Here is an 18,174-nt window from a genome sequence, read left to right as displayed (position 1 = left end):
CCTCTAAAGTCATATCAAACATCCAATCCCGAAGGCATATTAATGCTTCAACACTGGTAGGTAGGATTTTGCTCTGATATTTATCAATAACATGGCCCCTACGCTAAAAGCTGACTCTGAAGCAACTGTGGAAACTGGTATAACCAAGACATCACGAGCCATTCGAGCCACATCTGGATACCTTGACCCATTTGCTTTCCAGAATGCCAACACATCATACTCATCATATTCATTATCATTGAATGGGATTTTGGGTTCATCTAGATATATATCCAATTGAGATTTACTTCCATTATCCACCTCAGTAAGCTTGGATATCATAAATTCCTATGAAAATTGAGAAATAGCCGAAATATAAATCATTAATAAGATTAGCAATGAATGTTGAAAACTTGTATTAAAAAATAAATCAAAATTACTATCAGAATATAAATTTACTTACAAATCTTGTTCTAGATCTCCCAGGACAATGGACAAGTGTAGGAACACCATAGTCACTTAGTTGCATACTCTTGTATTCATTAAACAATTGATACAAAGAATTCCTCACATTGTTGCACATAGTAGATGCATTTAAGTCTAGGTTACAAAGCTTAGAAAATGCCTAAGTCACAAAACTAAGATTATATCGAGAATCAAACACCAAAGCAATGGCCAAAATTGGACTATATTCACTCCAATATTTGTCAAATTTTTTCTTCATTTTCACTGTCATTGGCTTCATAAAGTTGAGCCCACGTGATACCTCTTGTAATAAACTTTTGTGAATCTCTCAAACATTTTCAAAATATAAATTTACTGTGGGATACTTGGAACCAGAAAGAAAAACAGTAATTGCATAGAAGAAGGGATACAAAAAATTCGTTAATCTCTTAATCTTCAACCATTGTTCAGAACTAGGACAAGTTTTAAAGTTGGCATCCACTAGTCCAAGGTTCTCAAATGCTTTATAATAAAATAATACAGAATCAAGCATGAGATAGGTTGAATTCCACCTTGTGGAGACATCAGCATGTAAGCCCTTACTACTTTGTAATCCCAATTGCTTACAAATTTTCAAGAATTTTACTTTCCTTGCTTGTGATCCTTTCACATAGGCCATACTAGATCGCACCAACACCACAGAGTCATCTATGTATTTCAGTCCATCTTGTAGAATAAGATTGAGAATATGTGCACAACACCTATTATGAAAGTGTAATCCTCTACATAAAAGAGCATTCTTCAAATTTAAATTTTTCTTCAGCAAGTCAACAAACAGAAATTAGCTGTGGCATTATCTAAAGTAATTGAAAACAATTTTCGATCAATACCCCAGTCAGACAAGATTTTTGAAACCATTTCACAAATATGGATGCCAGTGTGTGAAGATGGCATGATGCAAAACTTCAATAACTTCTTATGCAACACCTAATCCTTATCAATGGAATGGGCAGTCAAAGCAATGTATTCATCATTAGTGATAGATGTCCACAAATCACTTGCAAAGAAATCATCCCAGCAAATGAATTAAGTAAATTTTTTATTCTAATGGACTCCAAATTGTATAACCTCAAAATATCCAACATTTTTGTGTTTCGAGCAATATGGGTGTAGTCCGAAAAAATGTATGTAATTAACTATCTGAACTCCTCATACTCAACAAAAATTAAAGGTAACTCATGTCTCATAATAAGCTTTGTAACTTGGTCACACACAAAATCTTGGTCAACTTTTTTGTCTCTTAGCATCACTTTCCCTTCATTTACACCCAAAATCATTTGGGTGCTTGTGTTTTCTTTGTTTTCCCTTTTTGGGCAATGTAGAATATGTCTCCTAAGACTTCCAATTCCATTAATATTACTATCAGCCTTATAAACTTGCTTACATCTTTTGCATTCAGCTTGGTTCTTCCCATCATCAAAACCCTTCCCATCAATGATTGTGAACTCATCCCAAACTGTACTCTTTTTCCTTTTGGTAGTTTCATTTGTTTCAAGTGCTACGACACTTGAAGGTTCTGTTGATGGAATTCTAGGAATATATGGTCCATCATCAGATATAACATCAGCATCTGACCCACAATCGGGCTCATCTTCTAAATTGATGGACATTTCTATAATTAATAAGAAAACATATGACATGTTAATAAAATAAGAACATCAAGCATTACAAATTCAAAAATGACCTCTTTAAGTTGGAAGCAAATAAGAATATGCCCTAATTAAGAGATCCTCTATAAATCTTAATCACTTTCCTTCTTAAATTAGCCCTATATAATACACTATTGCATGCTGCCTAATCTATAATCTAAAATGAGGTATGAACTGCATTGAGTTAAAAAAAAAAAAGATATTAGCATACGCATTCTAAAAATTTTCCTAGGCTCCGCAAAGAAAACCATTAACCATGGTACTGTTGGGATGCATCTATGATATTTTTATAATTCACTAAAATAGGGTAGAAGAAGAAAACATGCATGAACCATCATCCTTTACTCCAAAAAATCGGTAACATAAAATTTGATTCAAAAACTCAGATTTGAAGAAGTTGAAAAAACAGAAATAAGATTAAAAAATAAAATATGGAAGGATAAAATTGACTGAAATTTGAATCTTATTTCAATACTTGATCAACCAAATAGATTGAAAATTTAGAAGGGTTTAATTAGGTGATAAACCCTCTTTAAAATCCAACTAATGCAACCCAACTCCTCACAAGCATACCCGGATACCCCATTTCAGTCCTTTTATATCACCATTTACGACTAACTTCAGATTCACATGTTAACAACTCAGATATTCTATTCACAAAAGGGCCAAAAAAAGATGAGAAGCTTGAATCAAAAGAGGATATATTGGAGGCTAGAGTACTAGAGAAAGAGCTGAAATTTGTAGAGAAAAAACTTGAAGGTTGCAGGGGTCTCAAATCAGCTGTTAGAGGAGGGAAGCTTTGGTTCTCAATTAAAGCAAATGCTTTATGGCTTTCCCTATCATCGCTGTCGAGGTGCAAACCGTGCAATCAAAAAAAAAAAAAAGAGTTTTACCTGTCGAGGGACGATCGGCAACCAGCAGGCTTCGAATTGGGTTCAAACTTCAGAGTAGTGTGAAGTGTGAACTGCGTATGTGATTAAGGCTTTAGTCTTCACTTTCAACTTCAAGTTTCAGATTATCCATAGCTGCTGCAACTTCAAGTTTCAGGTTAGCGGTGTTAGCCATAGCCGCTGGCCACTGCTACTCACTCGCTTAGTTGCTTAGATTTTGATTCTTTTGAAAAATTAGGGCTTCAAAAGCCTTTCGACAGGTTGAGAGTTGATACATTTTTGTGTTGGGCACTTGGGCTAGTGTTGGACACTTGGGCTTGGCCCACGTGAGTGTTGGCCCACTTAGGTTAGTGAGTTAGTCCGTGAGTAGTAGTTAGTTTTAAGTTCGGTTTTATCTCGGGTCGGTTTGGATCTATTCCAATTTTGGTGCACATTTTCGACGTTTCCGGTGGCCAATGGTCTAACTCGAACCAAACCGAGACCGAATTCAATTTAAAATACAAACCGAAACCGACCCAATAAGACACCAATTCGGTTTGAATCGGGTTTAATCAGTTTTGATACGGACCAGTTTAACCGGTCCAGTTTAGATATTGACACCCCTAGCCCCACACTAATGAACGAGCTACACGACCAAGTAGCAATCACTTGCACACACCCTTCCCCCTCTTTTTTTCTGAAATTTTCTTTATATAAGTTATGTCCAAGAGAAGTAGAACAAGGATGAAAAAATAAAATTATGAGTTTTTCAGTAGTCCAATTTCGATTTAGGCCTTCCGATGGCGTCCATGGGGTATGGAAACAATGGGTATTATGGGTTATTTGTAATTAAGGGGACAATTATTGATAGCCATTGATGACTACACGATGACACTGCACGATGCAAAAAAAAAAAAAAAAATTCTCAAAAATTAAATGAAAAAAATTTGTTTCACTGACGTGGAAAGAAGAAAACTTCATTTAAAATTATAAAATCTAAAATAATCTTGGTGACATTCACCTAATGTGAACCCCTTTCCTTTTTTTAAGAATAAAATAATTGAAGTCAAAACTGGATTGCTGGTATGAGTGGACCTCATGGTGTGAGATGGTATCATGGTGTCCTTATCACGACTTTAAAATATGAAAAGTTTCATTGATCTATACACCATGTCTCGGGATTTCAAGCCTAATAATGTCTCTAAGCATGGTTTTAAGTATTTGTATGTATTAATCTAATTAGTCATATCATTCCGGTAATGACTGAGTTTGATACTAATATCTGACTAATTCAGATCCATTATTCATATCGTTTCAAAGATAAAGCAGTAAAAAAAAAATATACTTCTTTAAAAAACAATGGGAAAAATGGCTAATTCAATCTGATCTAAAATTGATATCAGTGTTTAGCGATACTAATACCTAAATTCGTGTCCCTAAGCACACCTCATACATCAATCAGCATAAGTAAGAAGACTTTCTTGTGTTCATGTTTAGGTATTCATAATTAATTATATTTGACATGTTACCTTTCTTAAACAATTTATTTTTATTTTCGTATTTGGTTATCTTTCCTTTTCCATCTCTGTTCTCACCAACTATGTTGTCATGTGTATTTTAAAACTTAATATTATATTAAAATGGCAAATATATCTTTGAACTGACACTACAAATTTGTATAGATGAGTATGACTAATTTTTTCATGTAGAATGTTGGCTTGGTAATTTTGATAATTGGATATGAATGAAATGATGTAGATTGACAATTTGTAAAATTTCATACTAAAACTCAATTCATTTACTCTTGTGTAAATACATGCACTCTTTCTGTGGTCCACATATCTAACTTCTTCGTGATAATAATTTTTTAATGTTATGTTTTGGTACTTGACGAGTTCTGCTAAGCCTGAAACTTAACAAGTGAGTAAAGGTCATGAGGTCAATTTTTTCATAAATTTTTCATCCAATCCCACTTTATCATGTGGCAAAGAAATTACTAAAGAAATACAAAAAAAAAAAATGGGGTTCTTCAAGAGAAAATAAAGTCATAAGCATGTCAAAACTTAAGCCGAATGAGTAGCCCAAATCAAAACAGTTTGTTTTAACCCAAAACTAATTGGTTGTTTGGGTTATTGATTTGGTTTCGGTTTTGGCCCGTACAACAGCTTTTTTTATTTTTTTGGTCAATTTTTAATTGCACGATTTGACTAGTCATACTCGCCCAAGCATTTTTTTTTTCTTTTGTCCAAAAAAAAAAAAATTTTCTGTTTTTAGGTTTTAAAGTCTTACTCATTTCATGTTTTACTTCACCAAAATCCAAACTACTCTCTTTCTTTGATTCTTATACACAACAGACCACATGGAGGCAAAGAAATTTTGAAGACTTTGATTAAAATAACTGAAATATTTTAGTTTTAATAGGAAATTGAATTGCTGAGGTTCTATTGAAAAATCAATAAAAGTCACAACTATATTTCTAAACAATTTTCTTAATTTTTTTCTTCTTAATTTTCCCTTCTTCACCTTATGAAAAATATTAATATTTCTTTGCCTCATTTTATTGATTTACAATCCACCTCCAATCTCAATAAATAAGCACTACCATTAACAAGAAATTTTGAAAACTTTGGTTGAAATAATTGAAAATTTTTAGTTTCAACAAAAAGTAGAATTTCGAGTTTCTAATGTAAAATCAGTTAGTCGCAACTATATCCACCAGACAGAAAAACTAGTGGGGAAAAAGGAAATATTTAAGTATATAATTGAAATCAACACAAAATCTCCAACTGATGAAACCTATTAAAATGAAAAATCTCTAGTAGGTTTTGATTCAGACTTGACCATGATAAGACTCAAAATCAAATTTTAATTCACTACATCAATCATTACATTTCACTTCAATTCTCTCCACATCTTACTATGAGATAAAGAGAAAGCAACCAGCATTTTTCCACAAAATGTTCTTCAAAACCAAAACCCAAGGGAGAACAAATCTTTATATAGGAACTTCTTTTGAGGCACACAATACATTTATCATCTAGATAAATTTTTGCAATTTATATACAAGATGATGAAGACAAAGTATTGTATATAGAGGGAAGCACACCAAAAAAAGTGGAGTATTGAAACTTTAGTAATAAAAATATTTCATTTTATAGAAATATTTCATTTTTCTTTGTTTCTTAGGGGGTGGGGGGCAAACAAAACTGACCATTGAAATTACTCAATTACTAAGAACCCAACAAGAAAAAATCTTAATTAACTTTTAGATTCTTGTTTTATAATTTGAAAGAATTAAATATATCATATGATAAGAAAAAATGGGTAGCATTAGGGAATGTATTGTAGCATATATAATAACTGGGGAAAAGTGTTTATATATCTAAACATGTATATATATATAAACAATTTCAGTAAAAAAAAAAATTATATTAATAGTCAATAATATTCAATTAGTCATGAACTATACAATCAGCAAGTTCCTTGCTTAACAGGCAGCTCTAGTGAAGGCTATTATCTTATTAAATTTTTATTTTTAAGAGTGAGTTTCATGCTTATATTTTAAAGGGTAAATTACACCTAAATTTCCTAACATTTACGGTTATACGTTAAAGGTGATGAAAGTTTTAAAAAGTATGTTTGATTTGCCTCCAGTATAAATGGAGTTAGTAAATGTTGACAAATAATGATGAGATGACAAAACTGCCCCACATTTTAAATCTGTGAAAAATATTTTGATTTGGATGATATGGTTTAACATCATGTTTTTACTATCTTTAACTTTTCATTTGTATCATAGTCATTCATGTAGGATTTTCCATCATTGGAAGTATCATAGTATAATATGATATAAGATCACACCACTAATAACCAAAAAAAGGTTATGATTAAAAGAATAAAGTTCAAATATAATGTTATAACATTTTTTTTTATTTTTTATTGGATTATGGTTATTCAGTAGTGATTTAAATCATGGCAAACACTATTCTACCAAAAAAAAAAGTCAAGGCAAACACTATGGTAGAACCTTATTTAATATGAAGCTGTAAAAATTTTAAAATATTTCAATTTGAAAGATATAAAATTTAACCATTATATTTCGTCTTTTAAAACCTTTGATTTGCATCATTACCATTCGTTGGCTTTTTAAATTAGGGTAATTTACAATGCCACCCCCTAGAAAATGCCACTATTAGAGAGACCCCTGCATAATATCAAATTACGTTCGTACCCCTTACCATCAGTCTTTGTTAAGTGAGGATTTGAATTGATATTTTTACACTTTTGTCTAAAACATATAAAGTCAATCTCATCTCATAAAATGTAAAGTACTTGATATACCCCTTCTCTTGACCCTAACCCCATCGCATACACTCATACCCTTTTACCCCATAAGGTTACTCTTGTTGCCACTCATCACCAGTGCTCTGCTATGCTCTTTCAGAACGGGGTTGGTTCTTTGATTTGGGGAAGAAGAAGACGAATGATAAGGCATACTTGGTAGTTTACTCATTATGAGGGTATTTTGGTATTTAAAAAAAAAACCAGCTGATGTCAGTATTTAAGGTATATTTCATAACAGATACTGACAGTAGGGGGTACGAGTGTAATTTGGTATTATGCAGGGATGTCTCTCTAATAGTGACATTCTCTAGGGGGTGGCGCTATAAATTACCCTTTAAATATAGCGCCACCCCCTGGAGAATGCCAATATTATAGGGACACCCTCTCTCTTTTACCAAATAAGATTCAGACTCCCTATCATTTTTCAGTGTCAAGTGATGCTATGAAATGATACTTTAGCCCTTATAAGTAAAACACTCTTCTCTTATTATACCAAAAATACCCCTTTATTCACCCTTATCTCTTTTATCACTTTCTCTCCTTCGTTCCTTCTCTCCCTACCTACGATATGTGATTCCGATGAGATCCAGCCGAATTGATAGTTCTCTCGCTGGCGAGTTGTGCTCCTACTGTCGTCACCAGCGAATAGTGCACTTCTCATCGCTGCCATCTTAAGTCTTTTGACATTAATAAAAGAAATGAATCCTTACAAGCAAATCTCACACTTCTCACAGCAGTTTAGACTTGATTAGTTCCAACTTACAGATCTCCAATCCCAAATTTTTGTTCCACTGAACAATCAATCCTCCATTTCTGAACACTTTTCAGATCACACGCAACCAAATGAAACCTAGTTGTCAATTTCATTCAATCTCTAACCTGAAACCAGGGATTCTCAATTTTTAACCCAGAAGTGGAAGGAGGAAGGAAGGTGGAAGGAGAAGTTGGGAGTTTGTTTTTTTCGTTTTTACGTTCTTCACAAGTGGTTGGAAGAGGCAACGGTAATTCGGAGTTGTGGAGGCCAATCAAGTACCCCATTACGTTTCTAGAAAGCCTTCCTCCACCAAACCTCGAACCCTCTTTGTATATTGGGCAATCGTCACTAGAGTTGAGAAATCGATTGAACCAGGCAAGCAGAATCACCACTCATCGGAGATGATGGCCTCCACAAAGCCATTCACAATCGATCTGAATGGAATCCTCGGGTCCTGCATGTCGTCTCCGACGGCAACCTCATCCCTCGTACTTTCTTCTCATCCACCACCAATAGCAGAAACACTTACAATCCTTTCGGCAAATTCCTCGTGTTCTCCATAGTTGAGAACAATTTGACAAGTTCTGGTGGAATAACTCTCTCTCTCTCTCTCTCTCTCTCTCTCTCTCTCTCTCTCTCTATGTTTTTTGCAATTTACTTTTCAGCTAATTCAAATCCATATCATCCCATTAATCCCATTTCCATCTATCACTCCCTCCGTTCACCTACGGAAAATTTTAGCTGTGACGGACCACCAAGCTCCAGTGGAAGTGGGTCGAGAACTACTGCTGGAACCATAGTTGTCACCGTAGCCAGAGCCAGTGTAACGACAAGTGGGATAACCTATTTCCTGACTACAAAAAGGTCTGTGAGTATGAGGCTCGATCCGACGGTTCAAATGACTCCCCTTCGTACAGGAAAATGGAGAAGCACGAGCGTAAGGAGAAGAACCTCCCTTCAATTCTCCTTGTCGAAGTCTTCCAAGCCCTTAACCAAGTCGTCCAATGCAGATATCCTCAGAAAACTTCCACAACTCTGCCATCGCCACTAGTGGTGCCACCTCCTCTGCCTCCTCCGGTGGTTTTAGGTATTTATTACTAACTCGCGTGACCCGTTATGAAGTGAGAGTGAGTTAGGTTTATTTCCTCAATAGATTTGGAGACTAAAGCTAATGAGGGTAATTTCGGTACTCTTTTATTTTTAAAGGCAAAATGGTATTTAGAAAAAAAAAAAAATGAATTGCTTCAACATTCTTAGTATATTCTGTAACACTAACTGATGGCAGGGGGTCTAAGTCTAATTTACTGAAAGAGAGAGGGTATCTCTATAATACTAGCATTCTCCAAGGGGTGGCGTTGTAAATTACCCTAAAAAAATGGTAAAACTTGATATATCATTAGATTATAAATATTGTGTTGAAGTATAAAGATTGAGTTAATAATTAGCACCTATATCCCCCCCCCACACACACACACAAAATGGCACCTACATGCTGTTGTGTGTTCTATAAGAATTCCCACATTTATATTTCTAACTGAATGGCATGTCCGATAAAATTTGTCCTTTGATTTATTTTTATTATGATTATTTGATTTTATTCACATTTTAAGTAGGATATATCCAATGACAATGATGAATTGATAAGAAATTTTCCGACCAACTTATACACAAGCAAACATGGCCTTAATTGTATCAAAAAAAAAAAAAAAATGACCTTAATTTATGCTTAAGTTTTCTAAAGAAGACGGATATATATTTGTAGGGGTGTCAATCGGTCGGTCTGGCTTGGTTTCAGTCCGGGTTGAGTCGGTTTCGGTGTGGGAAAGCTGAAACCGAAACCGAACCAATAAGGAAATTTCGGTTTCGGTTTCGGTTTCGGTTTCGGTGCGGTTTGATTTCGGTTTGTCTTCGGTTTCAAAAAAAAAAAAATATATATATATATATATATTTATTTTTTCCTTTCATTTGTCGTAGAACATTCTAATTTCAAACTATAGCATGGCATGCCAGCCCCTTACCTGTTCGGTGATTACAACCTTATTGAAGAATTTGGATTATAAAATTTCCATTATTCATTGGTAGTCAATTTCAAAAGGATGAGGTGAATAATTCTAATCTGTTATCATAATTACCAAAAAAAAAAAAAAAAATTTCAAAAGTAGAAAATCAATTGTTCAATTCTGTAATCTTAAAATAATAATAATAATAATCATAATAATAATAATAATAATAATAAAAGTAATCATAGTATTTATATCCGCAATGAAGATCATGCATGGAATGAAGTGATTGGCGTATATGAATTGACCCAATCTCTGGTAATTGGCGGGCAAAGCATTCCATCAATGGTTTTGCCTCCATTGACTTCTGGCTGACAGTTATTCTTAATGCTACAATTAACTATCACAAATATTTATTTATTATAAGAAATACATGTATTATAGTAAAACTTTTGACATTAGATGACGTTTTTCATGCCATTACTTTATGTAATTGTATGAGAAATGAAATGCTAACCACTAAAGACATAGAGCTTAACAAGATTTTTCAACCACAAAACAAAAAAAATAGTAGAAGTAAGAGTATAAATTCGGAATCAAAATTGAATGAAATTGAAATCCATAGTTTAAAATCATATTAAATCAAATCGAAGAAGAATTAGTATAATTTTGATATCTAGAAAAGAAATCTTCCTTGATACAGTCTTGGTTTCTAAGGTAAAATTGTTCAATATAAAAATTGTACTGAATTCTCTATTTTCAAACCAGACCAAGAATATACATATACATATAATAGGGAAGTTTTCTATGCAGCCTCCTAAGTCTCTCTCTTTCTTTCCACAACAAAAGGCGTAGATATGTAATTTCATTGAGAGAGGAGAGAGATAGACTCATGAAAACAGTACCATAGGTTGTGCTCCCAGACAGAGTTAATTTTTCCTACATTATACAACAGGGAAAAAAGTTAGGCACACTGCTAGGGTAAGGGTGTCAATTTGAAACCAAAGGCTAAAATAAAAAACAACCATTAAAAATCAAACCAAACTGAGGGTTTCGAAACCTAGAACTTTTTCTTGGTTTGGTAATCTCGTTTCATGACTAAAACCGTTGAATCGAATCGAAGTACCTATTTTCAAACTGAGTAAAATTATATTCAGTTTTACTATTTCAATAAGTGTAGATGATAAATTATATTCCTTTTAATGTTTGATAAAAGTTTGATGGATCATGACTATAACAGATAAGGAGTTTTTTTTTTTAGTGAAGATGTAAAAAGTTTGCTCAAACACCTTAATAGGACCTAAACTTAATATGAAACCAAATAAAAACTGAAATCAAGCCAAACCAAGTTGATTCAGTTTTGGTTTCTAAAATGTGTTCCTATTCATGGTTCAATTTTGGTTGTACAATGCCCGAACCGAATAACTAAAACCAAACCAATTGATATCCTTACACAAGGTGTCAGCGTGTGTCACCCTCTATCCTCCCCTTTAGAAAGACCCCCTTACCCTCTTTTATCCAGAGTCTCCAATCCTAAGATTGATATATAACGCTAGCTAAGTTATCAAAAGTTGATGGCATGCCTACAATTATATAATCCACGAGGCCACAACGCACTCTTTTTTAATCCCTCCCTCCACTCCATTCCTCAACTCTTTATGTTTTGAAAATCATCACTCCACTCTCTTCTCTTTTTTCTTAACTTTTCTTTGTTCTTTCTTTCTTCTTCCATTTTTTCTTTTTTTTTTGGGTGGGTGGGATGGGGGTTTTAAACTTCACTTGATTCTTGTGCAGTAAAAAATAGGTCTCAAAACCAATAAGAAATTGAAACCGAATCAAATCAAACCAAAATAGTATAGTTTCGATTTTGAAATTTGGTTCTTATTCCTAGTATGATATGGTTTAGGTTTATGCTTTCTCAACCTTGAATCATATCGCATAATCAACACCAAACTATCAACATCAAACCAATTGACACCCTTAGATAGAAGCAGCCACGGAAGCAATAGACAATTTAAAATTAAGGGCATCCCTACATTCCGGGGCTGGGTTTTGATTGGACCAGCTTAAATTAAGAAAGGCTCAACGATCAGCCCATGGGCACATCTATAGCATTGGCTCAACATCCAACAACACAAAGCCCAAGCCTAAATTGAGATTGAAAATATTGAACTGAACCGGTCTGTATAAGCTAAGGTTGGCCAAAGTTGAACCCTAGACACATTTCCATTTGCTAGGTTTCCTCAAGTCTCTTTCTTTTAGTATCCTTCAACCTTATCTCTTGCCATTTCAGTAAGTTCTCGTCCTCGTCTTCTTTCAATCCTCTTCTTGATTAGTTTGTTCACCTCTAAGCGAAGAAAGTGTCTTAGTTAGTGAAAGCTTTACCAACCATAATTTCGATAAAAAAGTGGAAAGCCATTAACTATCAGATCCTAGTCGACTCTAATCTACAAAAGGTAGGTGTGGCGTTACCCTCAACCTGCAGATGTTGTTTGGATAATTCTAGTTCCATCATCGGCTATGGGATCAAATCTAAGAGAAATTTCAGATAATGTTCGTTATCCTGAAATTTTGTTGTCTTTCGTAAATGATAAGGAGAAAAAAAAAGAAAAAAAAGATTGGTCTGAAGAAAATTCCATTTTGGAGTTTTCTCAATAATTTGCTTGTGTATGCAGGGACGGGTATATTCTGAATCCTTATGTAAGGAGTTACAAAAGAAATTTTTTCAACAAATGTGTGAATTAGGAAGGATTAGTCGACAAAGTATGCATCGACGATAGTTGTCCACTCTGAATCCATATCAGGTTTACGTAAGAGAACAATCTCATACATTCTTGATATGTAGGTTTAGAATCTATTAAATAAAGAGAGAGAAAATGAATTCCATATCCACGGATTAGGAATGATCTCCTACGTGAACCTCTTGATCCAGTGGATTTAGTTCTGTTTCAGTATTGGTATTGGTCTCTAGCTCTATGTTGATACCGATCCAAATCGGTATCAGAGAGGATCAGTCTCTAGCTCTATGTTGATACCGATCCAAATCGGTATCAGAGAGGATTGATACGTATTCACTTTTATGGATTTACCTTTTGCTTTCAGAAAAAGTATATATATATATATATTTTTTTTTACTGTTTTACCTCTAAAACATAGGGGTAATTGAACCAGATTGACGAGGGATCGGGGATCGGTCTCAACCGATACCATTATGATATGGCTGGTACGATGCATTGAAACCATAGGGCGATAGGATACCAAAACTTGAAACCATGCCTGATCCCTTCTCGTATACTCCAACCCCCACAAGAGTACCAACCACAGGTTTCCAATGATCCACCAGAGCCACAAATTCTCAAGATGTGATGCAGCAGAGAAGCAAAGAAACCCATCTCCTTCATGAGGATGTGAAGGTGAGGTTCATCCATCTCTCTTCCTGAGATCAAAAAGAGGAATGCTTCTCCATGGCATCGCCTCCACTCATCCACCTTCATCCATTCACCTCCTCAGATCCCAAAACCACAACTACAACCTCAAACTCACAGTTTCCGCTTCTTCCGCTTCTCAAATCCCATCATCTTCAAAAACCAAATTGATGAAATTCTCAATCTCCGACAAAGAATTAGAATCTAGAGGCTTCCTTCTCAAGCACTCAATGGAAGGTCTCAACTTGGATCACCTCAATCGAGTCTTTGTAGCAGTTGGGTTTCCTCGACGAGACCCGGAGAAGATTCGAGTAGCGTTGGAGAATACAGATACTCTGCTGTGGATGGAGTACTCTAAGACACAGAGACCAGTGGCGTTTGCAAGAGCCACCGGCGACGGCGTCTTCAATGCCATTATATGGGATGTGGTGGTGGATCCGTCGTTCCAAGGTATAGGGTTGGGGAAAGCGGTGATGGAGAGGTTGCTAGAGGAGTTGTTGCAGAAGGGAATTAGTAATATTGCTTTGTATTCGGAACCTAGGGTTTTGGGGTTTTATAGAGCTTTGGGTTTCGCCGCCGATCCAGGCGGGATCCGTGGAATGGTGTACTATCTTAAGAAGCGTAAATGATGTGGCCAATTGAACTGCATGCTTATGGCCATTTGCTTCAAAGGTCGACTCCAAGACCCAGGCATCGTTTGATAATGATTTTTCATGTTTTTGGGAATATGAATGAATTTTTTGGTATTTAATAAATTTATTTTTCGCATCGTTCACATCGAGATCTACAACATTGACAATGGCGTTAAGAACTACCTTTAAGAATTTTTTAGTGTTTGATAAACGAGTTGTATTTTCTCAATAGTTTGGTTTCAACTTGTTTCTAAAAACAGTGAAGCAAATATAACATGTTTCGCCATTCACGTTTATTGTATCATAAATTGTCATAAATTTCTGTTTGCATATCTAAAAAAGAGTAGAACGAAATGAATTTATCAAACGCTTTTAAAGTCATTTTTCCGTTTCATGGCACAGAAAAGCTCAGAAACACGTTTCTTGGAACATAATCAAACGTTTGCCTTAGAATTTGATAACCACCAATTGAGGGGAATCTTGACATGAATATTTCGATTCTCAGCCAAAATTAGAATTGGTTCCAATCGATGATACCCCCATCATCTTCCCGCTTTCAATAGCATCTTCGAAACCCAATCTTGTTTTTCTATTTCGTTTAACAAGCAAAACCCTCTCTAGATTGAAGATTCTGGGTTGATTTCGTTCTTCTGTTTCGTTCAAAAAGCAAAACACTGGCTGAAAGGGTTCTGTCATTGAAGTCTTCTTCTTTGAAAAGGTTTTGTTCTAATATTGTTGGATTCAAATGCTTGAGTTTGTGCCATGGGCTCAGTATTCTTCTATGGGCAGATTGAAAGCCAACTTAAACAATTCAAAATAAATGTTTGATTAAATGTAGAGGGTATTTAACTGTTTATGCTGTTAATCATCCTTTATTTTTTTTTCTCAACGGGAGCAGCGCTTGGGGATTTGGTAGGGGTGTCAACCGGTCGGGTCTGGTCGGTCTCGGTCGGGCTTAATCGAGTTTGACCACTTGAAAGCCTTGCACTGTGAACGCTCGTTTAAGTAAACGGGCCTAGCTTGGGGGGGCATGGTGTAGTTTATAATCGGGCCGGTCGATGTCGGGCTTTAATTAGGCTTCCTTAAATGGGTCTAAATGGGCTCTAAACGGGCTTTAAACGTGTCTACCATAAAATTCTTTTCTTAAGTGGGTTGAATGCCAAAAATATGTGAGGTAAATCTTTAATAAAAAAGAGAAATGATATGAGATTATAGTTGTTCTTACAAAGAAAAAGAAGAGATTATGACATTTACAACTTACAAAATAAAGCTTAATTAAATCAAATCCTATGACAAAGCAAAGGGTAAGAAAGCTTAATTTATTTCTTGCTAGTAGTGGGAAAATAAAAATTTTATGTAGTATTAAAGGGGTCGGACTAGGTTGGACTACAACGAGTCGGTTCAAGCCGGACATATAAACGTGTCGGTTCGATCAGGTGCCCGATGGGCTAGCTACTTGCACCATGAACACCCGTTTAATAAACAGTCGGGCTGTAAACGTGTCAAGCTCGATTGGGCCTACCGATGCAAGCTCAGAATTGACACACCTAGGATTTGGCTCGTCTCTAATTCTTGAATTTATCAAATTTTCACCAATTCTTCATCAATGATCGACACCTATCCTTAAAAAGATCCAATGGTCTTTAAAATCTTATCCCCAAACCATCAAACCAACAACAATTGCTTAGCACAGTTGTGAGTTGTGGTGGATCAAAAGTCCATGCCCACCAGGAAGTCTTGAGTTCAAGCCTCGTGGCTGTTATCTACCTCCCCTCCCTATCTATCAAAAAATAAAAAATAAAAACATAAAACCACCAAACGGTTGAAACCCAAAACCACTCTCCTCCTTTCCCCTCTTTGTATGTCCCCTTATGTTAAAACAAGTGATCTGCATGGAAGAACCCAATTCCAAGCAAGCAAAGGAACTAACCAACCTCGTCTGTTCTCAGCGACCAAAAAGGGTTCATCCGCAGAAGGCGCTGCAAGCTCACCAACTTGCAACTCACTGCCCTCCGCTAGCTCGACCTTCTCTTCTACGAGTTCTTAAATGCTGGTAAGACCCAGAATCTGTTGCTTTTTCCTACTCGTGTTTCGGATCCTCGAAGATGAAATTTTTAAGCTCGTCGGAAATGTCTTTGTCAGTTTTGTGCCATTAAAAAAAAAAAAAGTCCTTCACGTGAATGAGCTCCATGACTTTTTCCGAAAAGAATGGTTGATCTTCGGCAAAACTTGATCAGGTTGTACTGAGAGTGGTTTTGAGTTAGGAAATCCAGATTTTTTGCATTTGCACTACTGATTTTTTTTTTTTTTTTTTGGTAGGTAAAAAATGGCAGCAATGAAATTTGAACTTGAGATCTCCTAATGAACAAGGGATTTTGCACACCGCAACTCCATCTGCACTAGTGTTGTTTTGGGAGAAAAATAGTTTTGATCCACAGCTGTTGGATTAGAATATGACACATGTCGCATGTAGATGGAGAATTGGTGGATGAAGAATTGGAGACGAGCCAAATCCGTACTGAGGTGAGGTGAGGTGAGGTGGGGAGGGGAGGACAGGTTGGGAGGGAGCCAGATTGTAGTCCCCTCCAATTTTAAAAAAGTGCAATTTGGTACAATTCTACTTGTGGGTTAGTGATCCGAAAACCTACACCGGGTATTACCTGAGAGGACATCTGCTTCATTTTTGACAACTTCGCTTTGGATCTGGACTGTCCATGTCATTAGGGACAGCTATCCAAATCTCCTAACAGAATTGCACCGAATTACACTTTCTAAGAACTGGAAAAGATCACGATCTGAACAGGAGTGGGGGATAGGGAGATGGGATAGTGTCAACACCAAGGGTAAGAGCAAGAAAGGGAGCGAGAGTGTGGTTTGCAGGGAGGTAGCAAGGGTGAGGCGGGAGGATGGGATCTGAGTGAATGCATGGGAGATTGGGTTTTTGCTGTAGCAAGGGTCGGGGTGGGAAAGAGTGAGAGAGGGGGTTTACAGGGAGGGAGTAGGGGTGAGGCAGGACTCAGGAGGATGGGGTACGAGTGGGGGCAAGGGATATGGGGTTTTGTTGGTAGCAAAGTTGCAGGAAGGGGACTCTTTTTGTGTTCCAGCTTTGACAAAATCTAGTTCAATGTATGTGCTAAAAACAAATTGAGTAGGCGATCGATCATCCCCAACGTGGAATTAGAATGGGCAGGGGTAGAAGAAGAAGAAGGGCCTTTCTCCATGGCAGCCATCTTGCAGAAGTAGACCCAAGAGAAGTAGAAGCAGCCAAGATTGGAGAGTGCTTTTTTCTTCTCAGGGTGTTAGTGCTTGCGTAGCTTCTGGACCTTGTGGCAACACTGGATGAAGGTTTTAAAAGGGGTGGCGAAGGGGCAATGGTAAGCAATGGCATCTACTACCTCCTGCCAATGGGTGGCCTTGAGATTGCCGCAACAGATGAAGTACCACTTATCATGGTAAGATTCGATGAGGCTACGATTACTTCGTGGGACCAGCAAGGAGGAGGGAGACAGTTGAAGGGTGGCAGACATCATTGGCAGGAGAGAGAGAGAGAGAGAGAGAGAGAGGGTTTTTGGTTAGGGTCTCTCTTAACTGTTGGATTGCTCTATGCCATGTGTTAATCATATATCGCTCAATAGTCCGTCATTGGTAGATGTGAACGGATCAGGTTCACGTGCGAGAACATTCTTGTACATCCCTGGTTCATAGATTTAGAATCTATTAAATGAAGAGAGAGAAAATTGATTCTAAATCTACGGATCAGGATCGTTCTCATACATTCTCATACGTGAACCTGATCCGCTCTCTTGGTAGACGCTCTCATTGGAAAGAACTCAAAATTACCATAATGACAGAAATATTAGTCAATTAATAGAGAGATGTCTAAGAAAATTCTCCAACAATTTAAATTTAGTCAAAACAACTCATATATATGCTTTGAACTTGAAAACAAAGAGGTAGGCACCTCATCCAAATTAATAGAGAGAAATTCCTTTTAACAATGTCAAGAAAGGACTAATCT

The 18,174-nt window shown here is 36.1% G+C and overlaps 1 protein-coding gene across 1 annotated transcript; it reads left to right on the top strand.

Annotated features, from left to right (window-relative positions):
• Positions 1-13,337: 13,337 nt before the first annotated feature.
• On the top strand, positions 13,338-14,299 carry LOC122057651 (serotonin N-acetyltransferase 2, chloroplastic-like). Its single transcript, XM_042619833.1, has one exon. It carries the CDS (start codon positions 13,554-13,556, stop codon positions 14,151-14,153), a length of 600 nt encoding a protein of 199 aa, XP_042475767.1. The 5' UTR covers positions 13,338-13,553; the 3' UTR covers positions 14,154-14,299.
• The last annotated feature ends 3,875 nt before the right edge of the window (positions 14,300-18,174 follow it).

The sequence above is a fragment of the Macadamia integrifolia genome, chromosome 12, assembly GCF_013358625.1.
Source record: "Macadamia integrifolia cultivar HAES 741 chromosome 12, SCU_Mint_v3, whole genome shotgun sequence".
NCBI lineage: Eukaryota > Viridiplantae > Streptophyta > Magnoliopsida > Proteales > Proteaceae > Macadamia > Macadamia integrifolia.
This window is presented reverse-complemented; position numbering and strand designations above follow the sequence as displayed.

What these genes read in the sequence shown, in the direction of transcription:
- LOC122057651 (XM_042619833.1), top strand. Translation starts at nt 13,554, where the DNA reads ATGCTTCTCCATGGCATCGCCTCCACTCATCCACCTTCATCCATTCAC.